Here is an 18,024-nt window from a genome sequence, read left to right as displayed (position 1 = left end):
CCATAGAAATCTTATGCACAGACGATAGAAATTAAACTCTTAGGGATCTATTTTAACGGTCACAAAGTCTAAAGTGCATGGCGCAAAAGCATTGTAGGCATATCCGAATCCACTTTTGTTATTTTAAAAACAGGTGGACAAATCTAAGCTTGTTTTTAATAAAACAAATACAAAAATGCATATAATAAATAATACTGCTAATAATAATAATAATAATAATAACAACAACAATATTATACTCTTGTATAAGTTAATAAGTTAAGTATAATATGTGCAAGTTGTTGTGAATAAACTGAAAAAAGCCACCCAAGATGAAGGCACGGAGGCAGTGGTTTTTATATTTATGCAGAAAATAATAATTTTTGTAATATTTTAATCTTTTAATTCTAATTTTTTATTCCTTTAGATATTTGCATATAGCTGTACATTCTGTCTGTATTAAGCAATGTGCAAGCGAGGCGCACTTCTAATGGACTCTGCACTGGACTTTAGACATGCTTTCAGCTGGTCTATTGCACAGTCTATTTTAGTTCCTTAAAATAGCAACGCACCAACAAAGTGCCTTAACACACCTCTTTTCTAGACCGGAACACCCACGATTCCACAAAGTGGCGCAAAAAGATTCACTATTTAAACAACGTTGCGGAAAATGGGGAAATTTGCAATTGCAATTGTCTTGATATAAGCTTTGTTAGTAGAAAACTGTAATTAAGCTGCAAAATATATTTGTATAACAAAATAAAAACCTAAAATCCTCTGCTTCTCTGAATTGATTTGATAAACACTTTTTTTAGTGGATTAGTAATTTAATTTTAGTAACAAGCTACCTTGTAACTAATTATACTCAACACTATTAGATACTATTTATCCTGTCAACTGGTTTCACTCTATTAGTTTAGAGTCTTCACCTGAGAGATGAGTGACAGTTTGGTCCTGTGCACAGAGCTGGAAAACAGTCATGAGCAGCTCCTCAGCAGACGTCAGCAGGAGACAGCTCTTCACCGATGAAAAGAAAGTGGCAGCAACATCAGAGATGAAAGTGACCAGTGGTTCCAGGTTTCCAGCATCTGACATGCCCTTTGCTTCTGACAGGGTGGCATGAAGCTTGTCGATGATCTGCTCGACATACACCTTGCCAATAAGAGGGTCTGCAGAAAGAAAGCATGAGTGAAACAGCAACTTTTTGCATAGAAAAGTGCATGTTTAGTCAATTGAATTTTTTTGTGAGATCCCATGAGACAAACTGTTTTAAAGTAGTTGTGTTTTTATAGAATTTCATACTTTTATTTACAGTTGATTTATTAAATTGCTCAAAAGTGCACAGTATTTTATTTCTTTAAATGTGGATGGTTAAAGGAACTTGAGCTAGGACAGTTTTTACCAGTTTAACTCTAATATGTACAGTAGGAGATCAGGTTGTGGTGGTTAAGCAGTGATAACATATAGACATACCATTATTGTGCTGCTGTGACAGAGCGAGGCTGATGAGAGGCCAGCCGTGTGCATGATAGGAGGAAGATGAAGGAGACCCACACAAACCCATCTCACACAGATCTCCAGCAAGGCCCACCAGCCTCTCTCCCAACACTGAACCCCTTAGCCAGCCCACACACACTTCCAGACGGACAGGGTCTGAACACGCCTGGGTGGATATACAGATTGTTTATAATAAAACTTTGCAGATGTAAAGCTAAAGTACAAAGAAAAGATCTCTTAGTAAAAACAAGTACCTTTTCAATTAGCTGAAGGGTCACACTCCAATTCAGATCCTTCTGTTGAGAGATAAACAGTGGATTATTGGCATTTCTTTAGTTTTAATTCTTAATATACATTTTATTTTATGCAAATTAAATTAATGTAGTTTACTTTTTGATATTTGCAACATTTTTAATGTTAATATACACTATTGTTTAAAGGTTTGGGGTTGATCAGATGAACACATTATGCCTTTATTCAAATACTGTGATATTATTGAATAATAATAAAGTTTATAACTGTTTTAGATTTATAGATATTTTAAAATGTTATGTCTGTGATATTAAAACAGAATGTTTCACCCAAGTAATCATTTGTTTTCAGTGCAACAGGATTATAAATGCTAAACATTCCTAATTTTCCAATGCAACATTTGTCCCGTTGCTTTATATTTTTTTACATTAAATATCCTTCGAACCAAAAACATTTTTTTAATGGCTTTAGTATCATTTTAGGTCAATTTAATGCATTGTTGATCCACAAAAATAAATTGTAAAAACAAGGGATGCTCCGATGGATCGGCTGAAGATCGGTATTAGCCGATAATCGCATTTCATGACTCGATCGGTACTCTCCAATCTGGGGAGCGTTTCCCAATCAACGACGTAACTTGCAGTTGAACTATCATAGTATGATGCATTGTTTGGGAAAAGAACGATGTAGTGACGTTTTTTCCAAAACTCGTAACTTCTCTGTCACAGACTCATCGTTTGAACCACCTTAGTTATAACATAAAACGCCCATAATGATGCTTTAAACGGGTCGGAGTAACAACTTCTTTAGAGAAGAACCACATAATTTCTTTGTACCAATTATATTGTTTTACACGCACACACATTTAAAAAAAATCCAATATTAGTTTTGGTAAAAACCTTGCACTTGCTTTGCATATTTATGGAAATATATGTAAATGGCACATAGAGATGTTTCCTTCATAAATATTTTAGAGAACATATTCTATTCCTAAACATCTAAAACGCTTACAAAAGCAATATTCTAATATCATATATAAATCATATAAATAAATAAAAAATAATTAGGCTATTTATTAAGAAATGAAATTTAATATTTATTATTTATTAGGAATTGAAAATATTCTACTTTAATAATATTAATAATGATTATTATTATTATTATGATTACTATTATTATTATTAAGTAGAACATTGTTTATTTATTTGAAATTTTTTGAAAAGCCTACTTTTACAATTTAACACATGCAAGCCACTGCAGAAATGTTCTAACCAACAGGCCCATGTCAGATACAGTACAGATACTTAATAAATAACCTACTATAAATTAAAAGCATTAATGTATGCCATGTTTTTTGTTTTCACAAGCTTTGGAGATGTAACGTAAATTCCTCTTTTAAATAATAGGTCACCTATAGCTTTCATCATCAGCCACGGCTGTGTTCAAAATGATATCAATATTTTCACTACAAAGGGAGCTAAATTGTAAACATGAAGATTGCTAAAACTGAATCGTAAAAATACTTTAGCAAATTACACCTAAGAGTGTATACTTTTGTGCTTTTTTTTTTATAGTTCCGAGTTTAAATGTTAGAATGTTCTAAAATGTTTCTAAATACTGCTGAGGTGTAGTTGCCAGCATATAAGTATGTGATGCAGTTTGCGGATGTTCATTGGAACGACGAATTTTGGAAATGCCAAATCAATGTTTGTATCAACGGAACTTGCGACTTTGGTTGGCTAACGATGGTTTTCAAAAATGCACCCCAGGCCAGTCTCATGAACCGATCGCTGGTGTTTGTTCATGAGTTTAAAAGCAGAAGAAGACGCATGTGTACTCCCGTATAATATACACAGCCTACAGCAGCCAAAACACACGAGGAGGTAAATGATTTATTATTTTTTGTGGCAGTTCATTCCGCTGTGGTAACCCCTAATAAATAAGGGACTAAGCCAAAGTAAAAGGATTTTTTTGTGTAAAGCTGCTTCTGGCACACCTAAATGGCTATAAGAGACATGTTTAAGGTCTTATTATGCAGCATACCAAATTTATTCTTTTAGGTAAGGCGAGACGTTCGTTCGGAAAATGTGCTTAATGAATTATAAAGCTTGAAGCATTAGAATCTCGTTATCTGCTAATCACCATGACAAGGAATCAGTTACTCTGTACCGGCGGCAAAAATCCTCATCGGAGCATCCTAAGCAAAAACATTTGAAACATGATCTAAATGTTATTTCTCTTCTCACAATGAATGACAAACACATAGTTAAAAATACTACAATTATACTATAATATAATATATCGACATTTTTCATGTGTGTAAATGTTTACATTAATATTAGTACTTTCTCTAAACACCAGTGTCTTTCTGATGTCGTTATTTTGTTCACACCTTTGAAGAGTATTGTAAACATACTTCCAGCAAAGGCAAACTACCCTTGCTAAAAATAAAATGAATTGTCACCAGGGTAAAAAGAAAACAGTATAATATAACGTAACATAACATAAAATATCCCCCCAGCCAAACCGCCCACCCATGTGTATCTCTTACGCTGATTTGGTTGAGGATGAGTGTCTTGTCAGAATCAGAGCTGCAGCACTGCAGGGAACTGAAAACCATGTCCACCAGGAAATCTGTGTCCTTCCTGTCCTCCTGTTTTAACCACACAGCCACTCTCTGCAGGAGAAAGTGGACAGCTGCGTTCTCAGTGAGTGGCCGAAGCTCTGACCCCATTTCAGGCTTCATTTCCTCTGGCCGCAGCAGCACCTGGAACACCTCAGGCCTGGGAAACGCCCCGAGCAGCTGAGACAAAAACCTCAGGTGCCTTTCTGACTCCCGCTCGCTCACGTACACCATGTTGAGCTCCGCCAGCTGGCAAACCAAATCCAGCAGGTGTTCATGTCTCAAGGGACAGTCCTGCTCCTCCACCACTGGAGCTTGCCTCGGAGGTTCATCCCCCTGGCCTCTTTCTTCATGGTCTGCGAAGCTAATTTTGACAGTTTTCTTCTTCTTGGTCTGTTTACCGACACTGTTTGGATTCTGCATAATCTGCAGAAGCAACGCAATACCTTCAAGAGCGGTTCGTTCAGACTCCTCACAGTCCACGTAAGCTGTGCACAAGCGACTCAGACCTTCCCAGAAATCTGACAGCAGTCTTTGAAAAGTGGAAGAATCTTTTCCTGCCGCCCGCTTTTCCCAGGACAGCAGCATATCTGAGAGCTGAGGGAACAGAGGGCCCGACTGCAGCGCTGGGCTTTTCAGAGCTCTGTCAATCAGAGGAAGGAGCTGCAGAGAGAGGAAAAAAAAATCAAACACATGCAGAGTATATACAGAAATCAGAGAGGGAAATTCAATACATGTAAAGACCATTTTTAACATTGGAACTACCAGAATTCTTTAACTACCTGTATTAGTAGAATTAGTAGAATAAGAATTAGTGGTCTTTCTGACTGTTCTCATATAAGAAGTCATATTGTCACGTCATATTTACATTCAAAGGTGCAATTGAAATATTTAAATTAAACTTTGAATTTTAATAAAAACAGTGTTAAACAAACATACTAATATTTAGCAAAAGTCAGGGAATATGCATGCTTTATTTTTAACAAAGTCAAAATTATTTTTAACAAACTGTCAAAATGACCGCCTCCGTAGTTCTAGTGTTAAGACTCTTTCCATACATTTTAAGACCTCATCGCCAGTTTATGTTTCAAGATTCAACCATTAACAATGACGTTTTAATTTACAGTATATTTACCAAACACTGATTCTCAGAAACTAATCTTAACTAAAACATAATTCGTAAACAGAATAAAAATGCTAATTCAGCAGGTGGTGCCTAAAACAGCTGCAACAACAGTGTGTCCTTGGTTACTGCAGTAAACAAAGCAGAGTGCTTTCAAATCTAGCAGGATTTAATGATTTCATAAACAAGACAGCTTCCCAATATTCGCAGATTAAATTCAGGCAAACTTTACTTTTTTAGCATACGGATACAAAATTAAATACCTTGTAAAATAGCATTTAAAGCATTTTAAATACTTTTTAAGGGCCTTATATTTCTCTAAACTGACTTATTAAATTTTAATACTTTTTAAAACTCCGCAGACACCCTGACATGAGATATAGGCTGGTTTGCACAGAGAGTTTGTTTTGCTTCTGAGCTACACACCTGCTCTGAGATTAGCATGTTCTGGATGTTTCTCTGTTCCTGCTCATCTCCGGCGTTCTGCAAGATGATAAAGCGAAGACACTCCATTGTGGAATCAATAATGGCTGCACTTTCTGAAGGACTGGATGAGGCACGATCGCTCGACAATCTGAAGCAAACACACCAAAGTGTAAAGATACTACAAAGCACAATAACTAATTGAAAACATTCTTGTGTAATGATACATATATTCATAAAAATATACTAAAAAGGATAAAAATTATTTTTTTTGTATTAATATAGTGTGCTTTTACCTTAATTTGAAACTCTCAATATTGCACTAAATTAATCTTTATATTTAATCAGCAATATCGTAATTATTTAATTTGAAAGAATATGAACGTCATTTGTGTAGTTTAACAATGAACTGGAGTAGAAACACTACAAAATATTCCTCTAACAAGATATTAAACAGCAGAGTCTAACAAAGCACATCTAAACATGCAGTTCTGCTGCAAGTCCAACATGACTACAGAATGAATCACTATCTATTATGAATAAGATGACGACATTCTTTACCCCTCAATGATGGATGTAAGAAATGTCCTGGAGAACTCCAGGTCCGGCTGTTTGACCTCTGCTGGCAGTTTGCTTATGAACGGGAGTAGGTTTGGATGTAGAGATGTTGCAAGGCCTCGAGCCCCTTCTTTAAGAAGCACCCAGAGCTTCGGCAACACGCCTTTCTTAGCACTTACATGCATCCAACAGTTCTGCAAAGAGTTCACAGGATAATGAAGGTAAACACAGAAAAAAACTGTTGTCCAATGACAACAAAATACAATAAAGTGCATTAACATTCATACTACAATGCAAAAGATCAACAGCTTAATCATATCATACAGTATTTGTAAAGTTATGTCCAGCCTAAAGCTTAAAAAAGATCAGACTTTCCCTTAAAAAAACTAAGTATTTTTATGTAACATTGAACCCATGCATTGAATACTTTATCAATAAAAAAAGCAATCAAAGCCTAACGAAAACAGACGTTTTATTTTTTTTAACCTTTTTTAATTTTTTTTCCCTTTACCCAGTATAAAGTACATGTTAAAACCTGCTGTAAAAATATTGTATACAATGTACATACATATTAGATCCAATGTACAATGTATCTGAATTTGTACATGCTGTAAAAATGGTGTATACAATGTATCTGAATTTTTGTGCCGATGCAAAAAAATTGTAAAAAGAATGTCTAAAATAATAATAATAATAATAATTTATATTATTTACACACTGCATTTATTTGATCAAAAACCCAGTAAACACGGTAACATTGTGAATTTTATTAGTGTAAAATAACTATTTTGTATTTTAAGACATTTTAAAATAGTGGGTTGCTGTATTAAGAAAGTAATTTGAATATTTCTCTTCAGAAAAGCATTAAAGATTTTTTAGCTGAAACTGTGGTCCTTGGAGATGCATAAAATGCAAATCATGGGTACTAGCACTTTGAGAGGCAAAAAAATCTAATTCTTCTATATTAAACTCAACAACTCCAAATATCTTGAATGGCCTAATTGTGAATAAATTAACAGAGTTTTGTGTGAATTATATCCCTTTGATTTTCTTCTTTTTCTTAAAAAAGCAGAACATAGTGTACACACTTTATTTTTTATCTATACATAATAAAAACATTCTCACATCAACGCAGGACATGATATGGAGGACGGCCTCCCACAGAGGTGGCAGCACCATTGGATCTGTGTCATCAATAGAAAGCAGAACAGCAGAACATGCTCGAGCCGCTTCTGCCTGGATCAGCTGAGGTGTGCGCTCACACATGGTGGCAATCAGCTCAAAGAACGCCCCTCGAATCTGCAAGAAAGAAAAATCAACTCTAAAAGTGATGTAAATAAAAAAAACTGAAAATAATACTTCACTTTTTACAGCAAAAAATCTTTGATGGTGAGTTAACATTTGACATGAAAGAGAAATTAGTTTAATAGTAAAGTGACACGCTATCTTTATATAGTGCTAATGCTTTGTATGTGTGCACTCAGCAAATCCTAGATCGAGATTTTAAACTGATAAGTCTTTAAAAATTCAAGCTGATGATTTGTTTGCTTTTGGAGGAGTAACCGCGGCCAAACAGAAATGTAGAGACCTGTTTTGGAAAAGGGGCAGGAAGCTGCAATTCATTTGCATTTAAAGAGGCACACACAAACAGTATTTTAACTTCCGCATTAAAAGGGGTATTAACAGCATGGTATAATAATTTAGAAGTGTAGTGAAAATTGTATGACATGCACCCCTTTTCTCTCTCGAATCAATTCTGGGCTTAGTTTTTAACAGCAGATGGCGCTCTAGACTAGTTTGTTTTTTCTTACCAAATTTCTATAATAAATGCTCCATAGTAGCACTAGCTCTATAATAAATTATCCTTAATTTAAGATGAATCTTTACCAGCACATTAAGGAGAAAACTGAGACGTCAGGTAAATCTTGTAAAATTGCTCCTGATAGGACCATTGTAAATTCAGGACATATCTGACATGATTAATAATGCATCTTTTAATAACATTTACTTTAAATAAAAAAAATTAAGCTGCACAATGCTTGCCTTAATCGCAGCTAGTTAAAATAGACTCTCCACAAACTGAATATTCAGCTTACCTGTGGGGTCTTGTGTTTGCTGTACTTCCAGAATTTAGCCTGTGTGATCAGCTGGGAAAGTCCATCCTTTATCTGTTCTCTGTCTTTCTCAGGTAAAGCACATAGCAGTCTCTTCAGGGCCAGCAGAGAACTAGTCAATAGCCGAATATACTTAGCTTCTCGCTCCTCTCCTGGCACACTTCTGCACAAAACAAAAAAGAAAAAAAAGAAAGAAAGAAAGAAAGAAAGAAAGATAACACAAAATTTTAAGGCCCTTAAACATAATAAATGTTATACAGAAACAAAAATCAGAATTTAAAACTATTTAATATGATATTATTAATATTATTGACATCATCATACTACAATATAATGCAATATTTTTCCAATATTATTTTTTTAAATTTTTAATAAAATACACTTAAAAAATAAAGCTGAAACAACCCAATTCTTGAAGTTGTTTTGAGACCACTTCATTGTTTAATGTTCGATCCACTTAAATTTGTTAAAGAGCCCATATCATGGGTTTTTGAAAATGCCCTTCCATGTAGTGTGTAACACAGCTCTAAGTGAAGTGAAATATCCAGTTAAGGCTTAAATCTGTAAGTGAACAGTGTTTAAAACTGTTGATTCATCTATAAAAGAGTCGACTCATAGTGCTTCAAACAAGTCGTCGTTTCGCGATGACGTATCTACGAAACACAACACACACAAACACACACACTTGCACGCACGCACACACGCACGCACGCACACACGCACACCGGTCAAATGAAGTCACAATGTGCAGATGGATATTATTGAGTCTCTACCCAAAGATAAAAACCTCAGCATTAGCCCAGCCTTGAGCAGTTTTGAGTGGTTCTGGAAACTACATGCTACAAAGAATACTTCATCGGCCATTTGTTAAAGGAAAAATCAGTAAAGAAAACTGATAAGTTATGTCAGAACCTGCATCCGTTTCTTCCTCCATTTCTCAAGTGTAAGTAACGTTACGTGCGTTTAAAGTTGTTGTCTGTGATTTTATTACATGTAACCACGTGTACTCTATCAGGTTAACTCGCTATATTCTCATATCGCGTGTAAAAACATGTTAAAAACTCGGCGCGTGCCGCTTTGTTTATGGACCATCGTAGAGGAGGGTAATGCGTGTGTGTGTGTGTGTGTGTTTGTGTGTGCGCGTTCGTCCGAGGAGGAAGGTTGCGTGTGTGTGTGTATGTGTGTGTGCGCTGTGTCCTCCGAGGAGAGAAATGTATGTGTGTGTGTGTGTGTGTCTGTGTGTGTGTGTGTGTGTGTGTGAAAAGAGCAGGTAGAGTGTGGTGAGCTAGGAGATCTCCTTGCCAGTTCTTGGAGTTTTAGCTCAATAAAATAGTTAGTCGTCTGTATTTTCAAGTTCATCGTCCGTATTTACATTCACCCACTAGCAGCCAAAATCCACACATTACACTATGAAGCGTGTATGCACTGTGACTAATTTTATATTGTTGATTAGCTGCAGGGCATTTCACTCTATCTCGCGCTAAAGGCAGTCAGTGTCGACCAATCGCAGCAGGCTGTCATCGGTGCAATCAGCGCAGATTTGCTTCGTGCTAAGGAGAGGTTTGGGAACAATTGAATGACTAAACGATTCATACGGGAGTCGCTGGGATAATTAGGCAAAAATAAATGCAGATTACAAGATAATTAAAGTGTTTTTGACCTTGCGTGCATATTAGACTGTTGTTGGAGACCCTTACAACCAAAATATGACTCTATTTCATGTATAGTAAGGGCTCTTTAAGTTAACTTAATTGATTTGTGTTGGGACAACCCAAATGAATTGTGTAAAACCCTGCATTTTTTTTTTTGCAGTACATATTAATGTATATCTGAAATTTTAATAAACTGACTATTTGTTCTCATTTTTGCATAGATTTTTGTTTTACTTTGAGGCTTTATATTATAAAATGAAAAATATACTCTACAACAACAACAACAAAAAACATTATTTATGAGGCACACACTGAAAATAGAATATAAAATATAGCTAAGTAAACCAAACACATCTCCATCAGGTTATTTCAGTAGAAATTCAACACTTACTTAGGGTCACTAAGTGTGTCCGCTGTTTCTTTCAGCAAATTGTCTTGGAGAACCTGAGAACCACAGAAGTAATATATGATGAGCAATGACAACTAGCATCACAAATTCTGCAGAAGGTCATTTAGTTTCATAAAGCAATTATCTCACATTGAGGATTTCATCTTTACAGAAGCTGATAGCCTCTGTTTGTTTATTGAGGGGAAAAGCAGCCTGAAAAGCAGCGCTGGCGGCTGAGGCAGCAGGAGAGTACGTGTCGCACTGAGAGATGAGCCAGTGACCCATGATGCTCTTCAGGTAGGGGGCCAGATTCCTCTTGACTTTTAAAACCAGCTGCTCAAAGGCCTGTTGTGTGGCCTCTCGCACACGGCGATCGTGGTCCTGATGAAAACACATTTGATTAAATATCCAATAAAAAAAGGATATTGCATTTACAGAAACAAAACAACTAAATAAAATGCTCTTAAAGCTTCTAGCTGCCTTTACATACAGTGAGATGAAAAAAAAACATAAAAAAAAAGAGTTTTTCAAATTTAATACAATTTTATTAACCTTTGTGTATTGATCAAATTTACAACCCTTTTTATATATTGGTGGCTGTTTTTGCCCTATTGACTTTAATTATAGCATTATTTTTGATTGCAAAGCCATGACACCAATTAATCATGCATATTCTTGACTGTTGGTGGTTTTCCTTATTGGAAAGAGGTCAGATTTGCCATTTTTACTGTTGGCACAATTAACCCTTTAGATAGGATTTGTAACCAAAAATCATTCTATTTGCTGAAACAGAGAAAGTTGTGGCCAAATTTCAACTCAAAAATCACCCCAGAGTGGATGAAAACATCCCGAACAGTAAACAAAAGTTAAAAATGATACATTCAACATAATAAATTAATAAATTAGCCTAAAAATAACGATGTATTACATATTTACGAATGTATAACTATAATGATTAAATATTTACCATCGATATCCGGCAGTATATCCGAGGCCAGTATGGCAGGACACCTTTTACAACATCAGTCTGCCGCTCTTGACACATTGCTCCAAACTCTTGTACTGCCTGAAATACATGTTTACCAACATTTATAAAACATTCAGTTATTAAGTCGGTTAAATCAAAATTCGATAAATAATTTGCATGTAGGGCGACGCAGTGGCACAGTAGGCAGTGCTGTCGCCTCACAGCAAGAAAGTCACTGGTTCGAGCCTCGGCTGGGTCAGTTGGCATTTCTGTGTAAAGTTTGCATGTTCTCCCTGCGTTCGCGTGGGTTTCCGCCGGGTGCTCCGGTTTCCCCCACAGTCCAAAGACATGCGGTACAGGTGAATTGGGTAGGTTGAATTGTCCCAGAAAATCGTAGTTTATGAGTGTGTACATCCGCTGCATAAAACATGTACTGGAAAAGTTGTTGGTTCAGTTTCACTGTGGCGACCCCAGATTAATAAATGGACTAAGCTGAAAAGAAAATGAATGAATGAATGAATGAATTAGTAGGTTTTAGACAGACTGATACAGTGATAAAACAATGTATTGTGTGGCCTTGTCCTTGTCCTAAAAACTAAAATGAAGCAAACTAAATACAGCAGCGCATACTGTGTTTGGAAAAACAACAATGTTGATATTGCTTAAAAAGCCATGAAGATAGTCACATTATAAACATAAATTATGAAACAGCGTAGTATTAAACTTTAATATCGGAAACAAATTCTAAATAAATTTAATTAAAATCAAAATATCAGTCGGGTTCCAGAAGTTAAAACCTGTTATGCTCAAAAATGTTCCCAAAGATTGCATAAAGTTTAGTTGGATCTTTCAAATCACTTAAATATTTGTACAGTTATGCACATTTTACAATCTTTAAATGATCCAAAAATAAACTAAATGTACTCAGGGGTATAATGTGTTTGTGCTCTTTAGGTAAAAGATTCATCAGACTACATAGCAAAAAATCAGTCCAAAGCACTTGAAAACTGTGGAAAAATATTAAAAAGCCTTTACTAACATGGCTATTCCTGAATACAGTCATGTCTATAAAGGCTTTTTAATATTTTACACATTTTTGAGTGCCTAGGACTGATTTTTGCTGTTTATAAGTAAAAAGATATTTTTTGAGAATATAAACTATATCTATATAAAAGTATAACTGTGCAATTGCAAGAATTAGCAATTCTGACGGTGAAAAACAAAAACTGTGATGTAAACTACAGACAGATATAAACTTTTTAACTCATAATCCTGAAGTTTTTATGAATACTGTCAAATGATTAATCTCACCGGAATATAAGTTTGCAATTACATAATGAGTATGATCTGTGCATATCTTTAAAATTTATATTCATTCATTCATTCATTTATTTTCTTGACAGCTTAGTCCCTTTATTAATCCAGGGTCGCCACAGTGGAATGAACCACCAACTTATCCAGCAAATTTTTTACGCAGCCGATGCCCTTCCAGCCGCAACCCATCTCTGAGAAATAAAATTTATATTATTGTTATTATTTTTTTTTATTATTATGCAGAAAAAAATTATATCTAATACAATATATAATTTAAATAAGTTGTGTGTGTGCAATATTAACATAATCATAATAATGTGAATAACATATAAAAATATGCACATATGTACACATTAAAACACACACATTTGTATTATGTAAATACATATTTTAATTTGTATGTGATATACTTGTATTAATCATTTGACAGCACTAGTTTTTAGATATTTTTTTTATTCTGAGACAGAAATCAACCACAGCACAACTGTACCTTTAATTTTGTGACTGAATCTCTTTTGGACAATTTCCGCAGAACCATGCGGAAGTCTGCATCCACTAGATTGTCTATCTCCTCTGCCCCCTGTACTGCAGGTACATATCCTAAATCATTAGAGGTCGAGACACCGAATCCCACAAACCCGGGAACAACACCGCTCTCCCGGGCCAACAGATCAGCAGCTCTGCCACTGCTGGAAGGCTGAAAGAGACAAAACACAAAAGCTGCCATCACTCATTCATGTCTATTTCATTATCTAATTGGTCACAGTCCTATGGTATAGTCAGATTAAAGCTCCCATCTCTCAAAATTTACCATAGTTTTACTACAAATAATAAAACATGGTTATTGTAGTTAAACTAAGGCAAAGTCTTTGACCATGGTCACCACAAAAACAGCATGGTTATGCTACAGTAGCCATAGTTTTGTTAACCATGTTATCTGTAGTCAAACTTCGGTTATACAAATGGTATTCAATTAGCAAAAAACGTAATTTTCACAACAGCCATGATCAAAGGTTGCTCAACCAATGCACTTTCTGACTGATTACTCCTCAAACACGTGACGTCAGGTTTACATGTACACAGGTAACGTTGTACATAACAGGCACGATAAAAAAAACCGTTTAGACACATATTTCATAAACGCTGCGTTTATACAGCTACCAAAAGCAAAAACATAAACACCCAACTAGTTTATCACATGGGTTTATCGCGCTGTCATGTTTCGGAGTCAGCTACATTGGCTTTACTAATACATCTCAACAGTTTGGCTGGTAGCGAAAAGAGATTAATAACCGAATAACTTTCATTTTAACTCACCCGAACATTTCCTTTCGTTCTCTGTTTATTTTTGCCCCCCATTCTTGTGTCGGCTAAACGTCCACTTCTTTTCCGACTTCAGTACAGTCACAGTAGTCGCTCGCTTATTACGTCACGCACACGCGATTTAGCCTGCGTCCGAAATACTGCACACTGTACGCGTGGAGTGAGTGTGCGGTGATCAATATCGACAGGTATTTACCATGTTGACAGTATTGAGTTTTGTAAATGTATTGAGTTCTTGCTGTTTACTTTAATTTAAGAAGTTTTTTTAATGACGAGTGCTTGATAAAAATAACTTGTTTCGCAGTTTCGTGGCTCACGTGCTTCGAAGCTGATAGTGTATACTTTAGTGTCTTTGAAGGGAAGATGAGCGCGGATGTGGAGCGTGTGTTGATCCAGCTCCAGGATGAGGCCGGTGAGGTGCTCGGGTCTCCCTTTGATGTGCCGCTGGACATCAGTCCGGACAAACTGCAGCTGGTCTGCAATGCGCTCTTACAGAAGGTAACGTTAGGGACGATGATGAACTGACTGTGGACATAACTTACTGTTGCTAAGTATTCAACTGAATTAAAGAACTAATAGTAATTTTGGGAAATATAACTAATCAAAATGTTAATGCCGTTGTTTTATATATATATATATATATATATATATATATATATATATATATATATATATATATATATATATATATATATATATATATACACACACAAGTATTTGCAAGTATGTATATATGTATATATATATATATATATATATATATATATATATATATATATATATATATATATATATATATATATACACACACACACACGTATTTGCATATATATATGCAAATACTTGTTTAAAGGGTTGGTTCACACAAAAAATTGGAAATCGTCTATATCTTTTCAATCTCATGTAATCCTCATTTACCTTCAGAGCACAAATCATTTAGATTAAATCCTAGATCTCTCTAATCCTCCTTAGACAGCAATGGTTCTTTCAAAATAAATCAGTATCAGAAATAGCTTTATTGCCAGCTATGTTCAGACATACGAGGAATTTGTTTTCGTGACAGAGCTTCTGTTACAGTGCAACAGAATTTCAGAGACATGACAAAAAACAGATAATAAATATATTTTTAAAATATAAGTAAGTAGTGAATGCAAATATACAAATTGACAAGTGTATGTACAGGTGTATTACTATATACAACGTTATATGTGTGGCTGTTATGTGCAAATCGGCATGTAAAGTGTTTTGTTAAAAATATGTGTATAAAAGTGTATAGCAAGTAGTGATGTTTGTTTCACAGTTACTGTCATCAAGTGTTGAGACATGAGATGGATTGCCTGAGGGAAGAAACTGTTTCTGTGTCAGGCTGTTCTAGTGCATGGTGCTCTGTAGCGTCGACCAGAAGGTAAAAGTTAAAAGAGGCAGTGTGCTGGGTGTGAGCGGTTCATTGTGATTTTGACAGCCGTTCGGCTCACTCTGAATAAGTACAGTTCTTGAAGAGTAAGGAGGTTTGTACAGTCTGAACTATTCAATGTAGTCTTCGTGGTCAGATTTGGTAGCTGAGCTAAAAAAGACAGTTATTAATTTGCAGATGACTGATTCAATGATGGAGGTGTAGAACTGTTTCAGCAGCTCATTTGAGAGGTTGAACTTCCTCAGCTGATGAAGAAAGTACAGCCTTTGTTGAGCTTTCTTGACAATGAAGTCAATGTAAGTGTCCCACTTCAGGTCCTGAGAGATGGTGGTGCCCAGGAACCTGAATGACTCCACTGCTGCCACAGTGCTGTCCGTGATGCTCAGTGGGGGGAGAGCAAGGGGTTTCTCCTGAAGTCCACTATCATCTCCACTGATTTTATCCTGTTGAGCTCCGGGTTGTTGTGACTGCACCAGACAGCCAGCTCCTTAACCTCCTGTCTGTAAGCAGTCTATAAACATTGTCGAAAACCCCATGTCACTTCAGTGATGCAACTATAACAATTAGAAGCTCCAATAACAATTTTGTGTGGTAAAAAAATAGTATATATGACTTAATCAGTGTGTGCACTTACTACAGGCCGTACAACATAGTAAATGCAAAAGGCACCCTGATCTGATATGAAAGATGAATAAAGTTATATTGACCTTTTTTGGCACACGAAAATGTTCTTGGAGCTTTATATGTGTACAGTTAAACCACAAAAGTCGCATGAAATGTTTTGGCAATGTTTTTCCATGTCTCTCGACTGTTGCTGTCAATGAAGAATAAGGGACCTTTAGATATTAATCTAAAACTAGATTCTTAAAGTTTGAGAACAAACTTTGAGGCTGGCTTGTGAAAGCCTGACGGTAATAGTTTATTTAGTTTAAACAGTTTTAAAAAGTAAGAAAAGATAGATAGATAGATAGATAGATAGATAGATAGATAGATAGATAGATAGACAGACAGACAGACAGACAGACAGACAGACAGACAGACAGACAGACAGACAGATAGATAGATAGATAGATAGATAGATAGATAGATAGATAGATAGATAGATCTAGCGTGTAATAGCATGTTGTTAGATAGATAGATAGATCTAGCGTGTAATAGCATGTTGTTAGCATGATTCTAGCATGAATTAACATGTTACTAGCATGATTTTAGCATGAATTAGCATGTTGTTAGCATGATTTTAGCAAGAATTAGCATGTTACTAGCATGATTATAGCATGAGTTAGCATGTAACTAGCATGATTCTAGCATGAATTAGCATGTTGTTAGCATGATTCTAGCATGAATTAGCATGTTTCTAGCATTATTCTAGCATGAATTAGCATGTTGTTAGCACGATTCTAGCATGAATTAGCATGTTACTAACACGATTCTAGCATGAATTAGCATGTTACTAGCACGATTCTAGCATGAATTAGCATAATACTAGCACGATTCTAGCATAAATTAGCATGTTGTTAGCACGATTCTAGCATTAATTAGCATGTTACTAGCATGATTCTAGCATGAAATAGCATGTTGTTAGCATGATTTTAGCATGAATAAGCATGTTACTAGCATGATTTTAGCATGAATTAGCATGCTACTAGCATGATTCTAGCGTAAATTAGCATGTTACTAGCATGATTCTAGCATGAAATAGCATGTTACTAGCATGATTCTAGCATAAATTAGCATGTTACTAGCATGATTCTAGCATGAATTAGCACGTTACTAGCATGATTCTAGCATGAATTAGCATGTTGTTAGCATGATTCTAGCATGAATTAGCATGATTCTAGCATGAATTAGCATGTTGTTAGCATGATTCTAGCATGAATTAGCATGTAACTAGCATGATTCTAGAATGAATTAGCATGTTGTTAGCATGATTCTAACATCAATTAGCATGTTACTAGCATGATTCTAGCATGAATTAGCATGTTGTTAGCATGATTCTAGTTTAAATTAGCATGTGACTAGCATGATTCTAGCATGAATTAGCATGTGACTAGCATGATTTTAGCATGAATTAGCATGTAACTAGCATGTTTCTAGCATGAATTAGCATGTTGTTAGCATGATTCTAGTATAAATTAGCATGTGACTAGCATGATTCTAGCATGAATTAGCATGTGACTAGCATGATTCTAGCATAAATTAGCATGTTGTTAGCATGATTCTAGCATGAATTAGCATGCTACTAGCATGATTCTAGCGTAAATTAGCATGTTACTAGCATGATTCTAGCATGAAATAGCATGTTACTAGCATGATTCTAGCATGAATTAGCATGTTGTTAGCATGATTCTAGCATGAATTAGCATGTTACTAGCATGATTCTAGCATGAATTAGCA

General features: G+C 35.4%; 2 protein-coding genes across 5 annotated transcripts in view; one reads left to right on the top strand and one right to left on the bottom strand.

The window, feature by feature from the left end:
• Positions 1–14,313, bottom strand: part of ltn1 (listerin E3 ubiquitin protein ligase 1) — a 39,434-nt gene extending 25,121 nt beyond the window's left edge. The window contains exons 1-13 of one of the 3 annotated variants that reach the window (XM_073914694.1): positions 14,208–14,313; positions 13,381–13,587; positions 11,577–13,081; positions 10,760–10,990; positions 10,613–10,665; positions 8,552–8,732; positions 7,581–7,754; positions 6,459–6,649; positions 5,901–6,048; positions 4,280–5,014; positions 1,731–1,772; positions 1,453–1,642; positions 909–1,148 (exon numbers count right to left, since the gene is read on the bottom strand). In XM_073914694.1, the coding sequence (XP_073770795.1) occupies positions 909–1,148; positions 1,453–1,642; positions 1,731–1,772; positions 4,280–5,014; positions 5,901–6,048; positions 6,459–6,649; positions 7,581–7,754; positions 8,552–8,732; positions 10,613–10,665; positions 10,760–10,990; positions 11,577–11,999 (2,608 nt within the window). In that variant the 5' untranslated portion in view covers positions 12,000–13,081; positions 13,381–13,587; positions 14,208–14,313. The remainder of the gene's footprint in view (positions 1–908; positions 1,149–1,452; positions 1,643–1,730; positions 1,773–4,279; positions 5,015–5,900; positions 6,049–6,458; positions 6,650–7,580; positions 7,755–8,551; positions 8,733–10,612; positions 10,666–10,759; positions 10,991–11,576; positions 13,082–13,380; positions 13,588–14,207) is intronic. The other 2 variants (XM_073914693.1, XM_001340364.8) reach the window with 2 other exon arrangements.
• A 13-nt stretch (positions 14,314–14,326) lies between these two features.
• The window catches only part of nle1 (notchless homolog 1 (Drosophila)), a 29,372-nt gene continuing 25,674 nt past the window's right edge, over positions 14,327–18,024 (top strand). Inside the window, exons 1-2 of one of the 2 annotated variants that reach the window (NM_001328517.1) lie at positions 14,327–14,401; positions 14,561–14,711. In NM_001328517.1, the coding sequence (NP_001315446.1) occupies positions 14,577–14,711 (135 nt within the window). In that variant the 5' untranslated portion in view covers positions 14,327–14,401; positions 14,561–14,576. Of the gene's footprint in view, positions 14,402–14,517; positions 14,712–18,024 lie in introns of both variants that reach the window. The other variant, NM_001328516.1, reaches the window with a different exon arrangement.

The sequence above is a fragment of the Danio rerio genome, chromosome 10 (assembly GCF_049306965.1).
Source record: "Danio rerio strain Tuebingen ecotype United States chromosome 10, GRCz12tu, whole genome shotgun sequence".
NCBI lineage: Eukaryota > Metazoa > Chordata > Actinopteri > Cypriniformes > Danionidae > Danio > Danio rerio.
The sequence above is the reverse complement of the archived record's forward strand: the minus strand, read 5'-3'. Positions and strand labels throughout refer to the sequence as shown.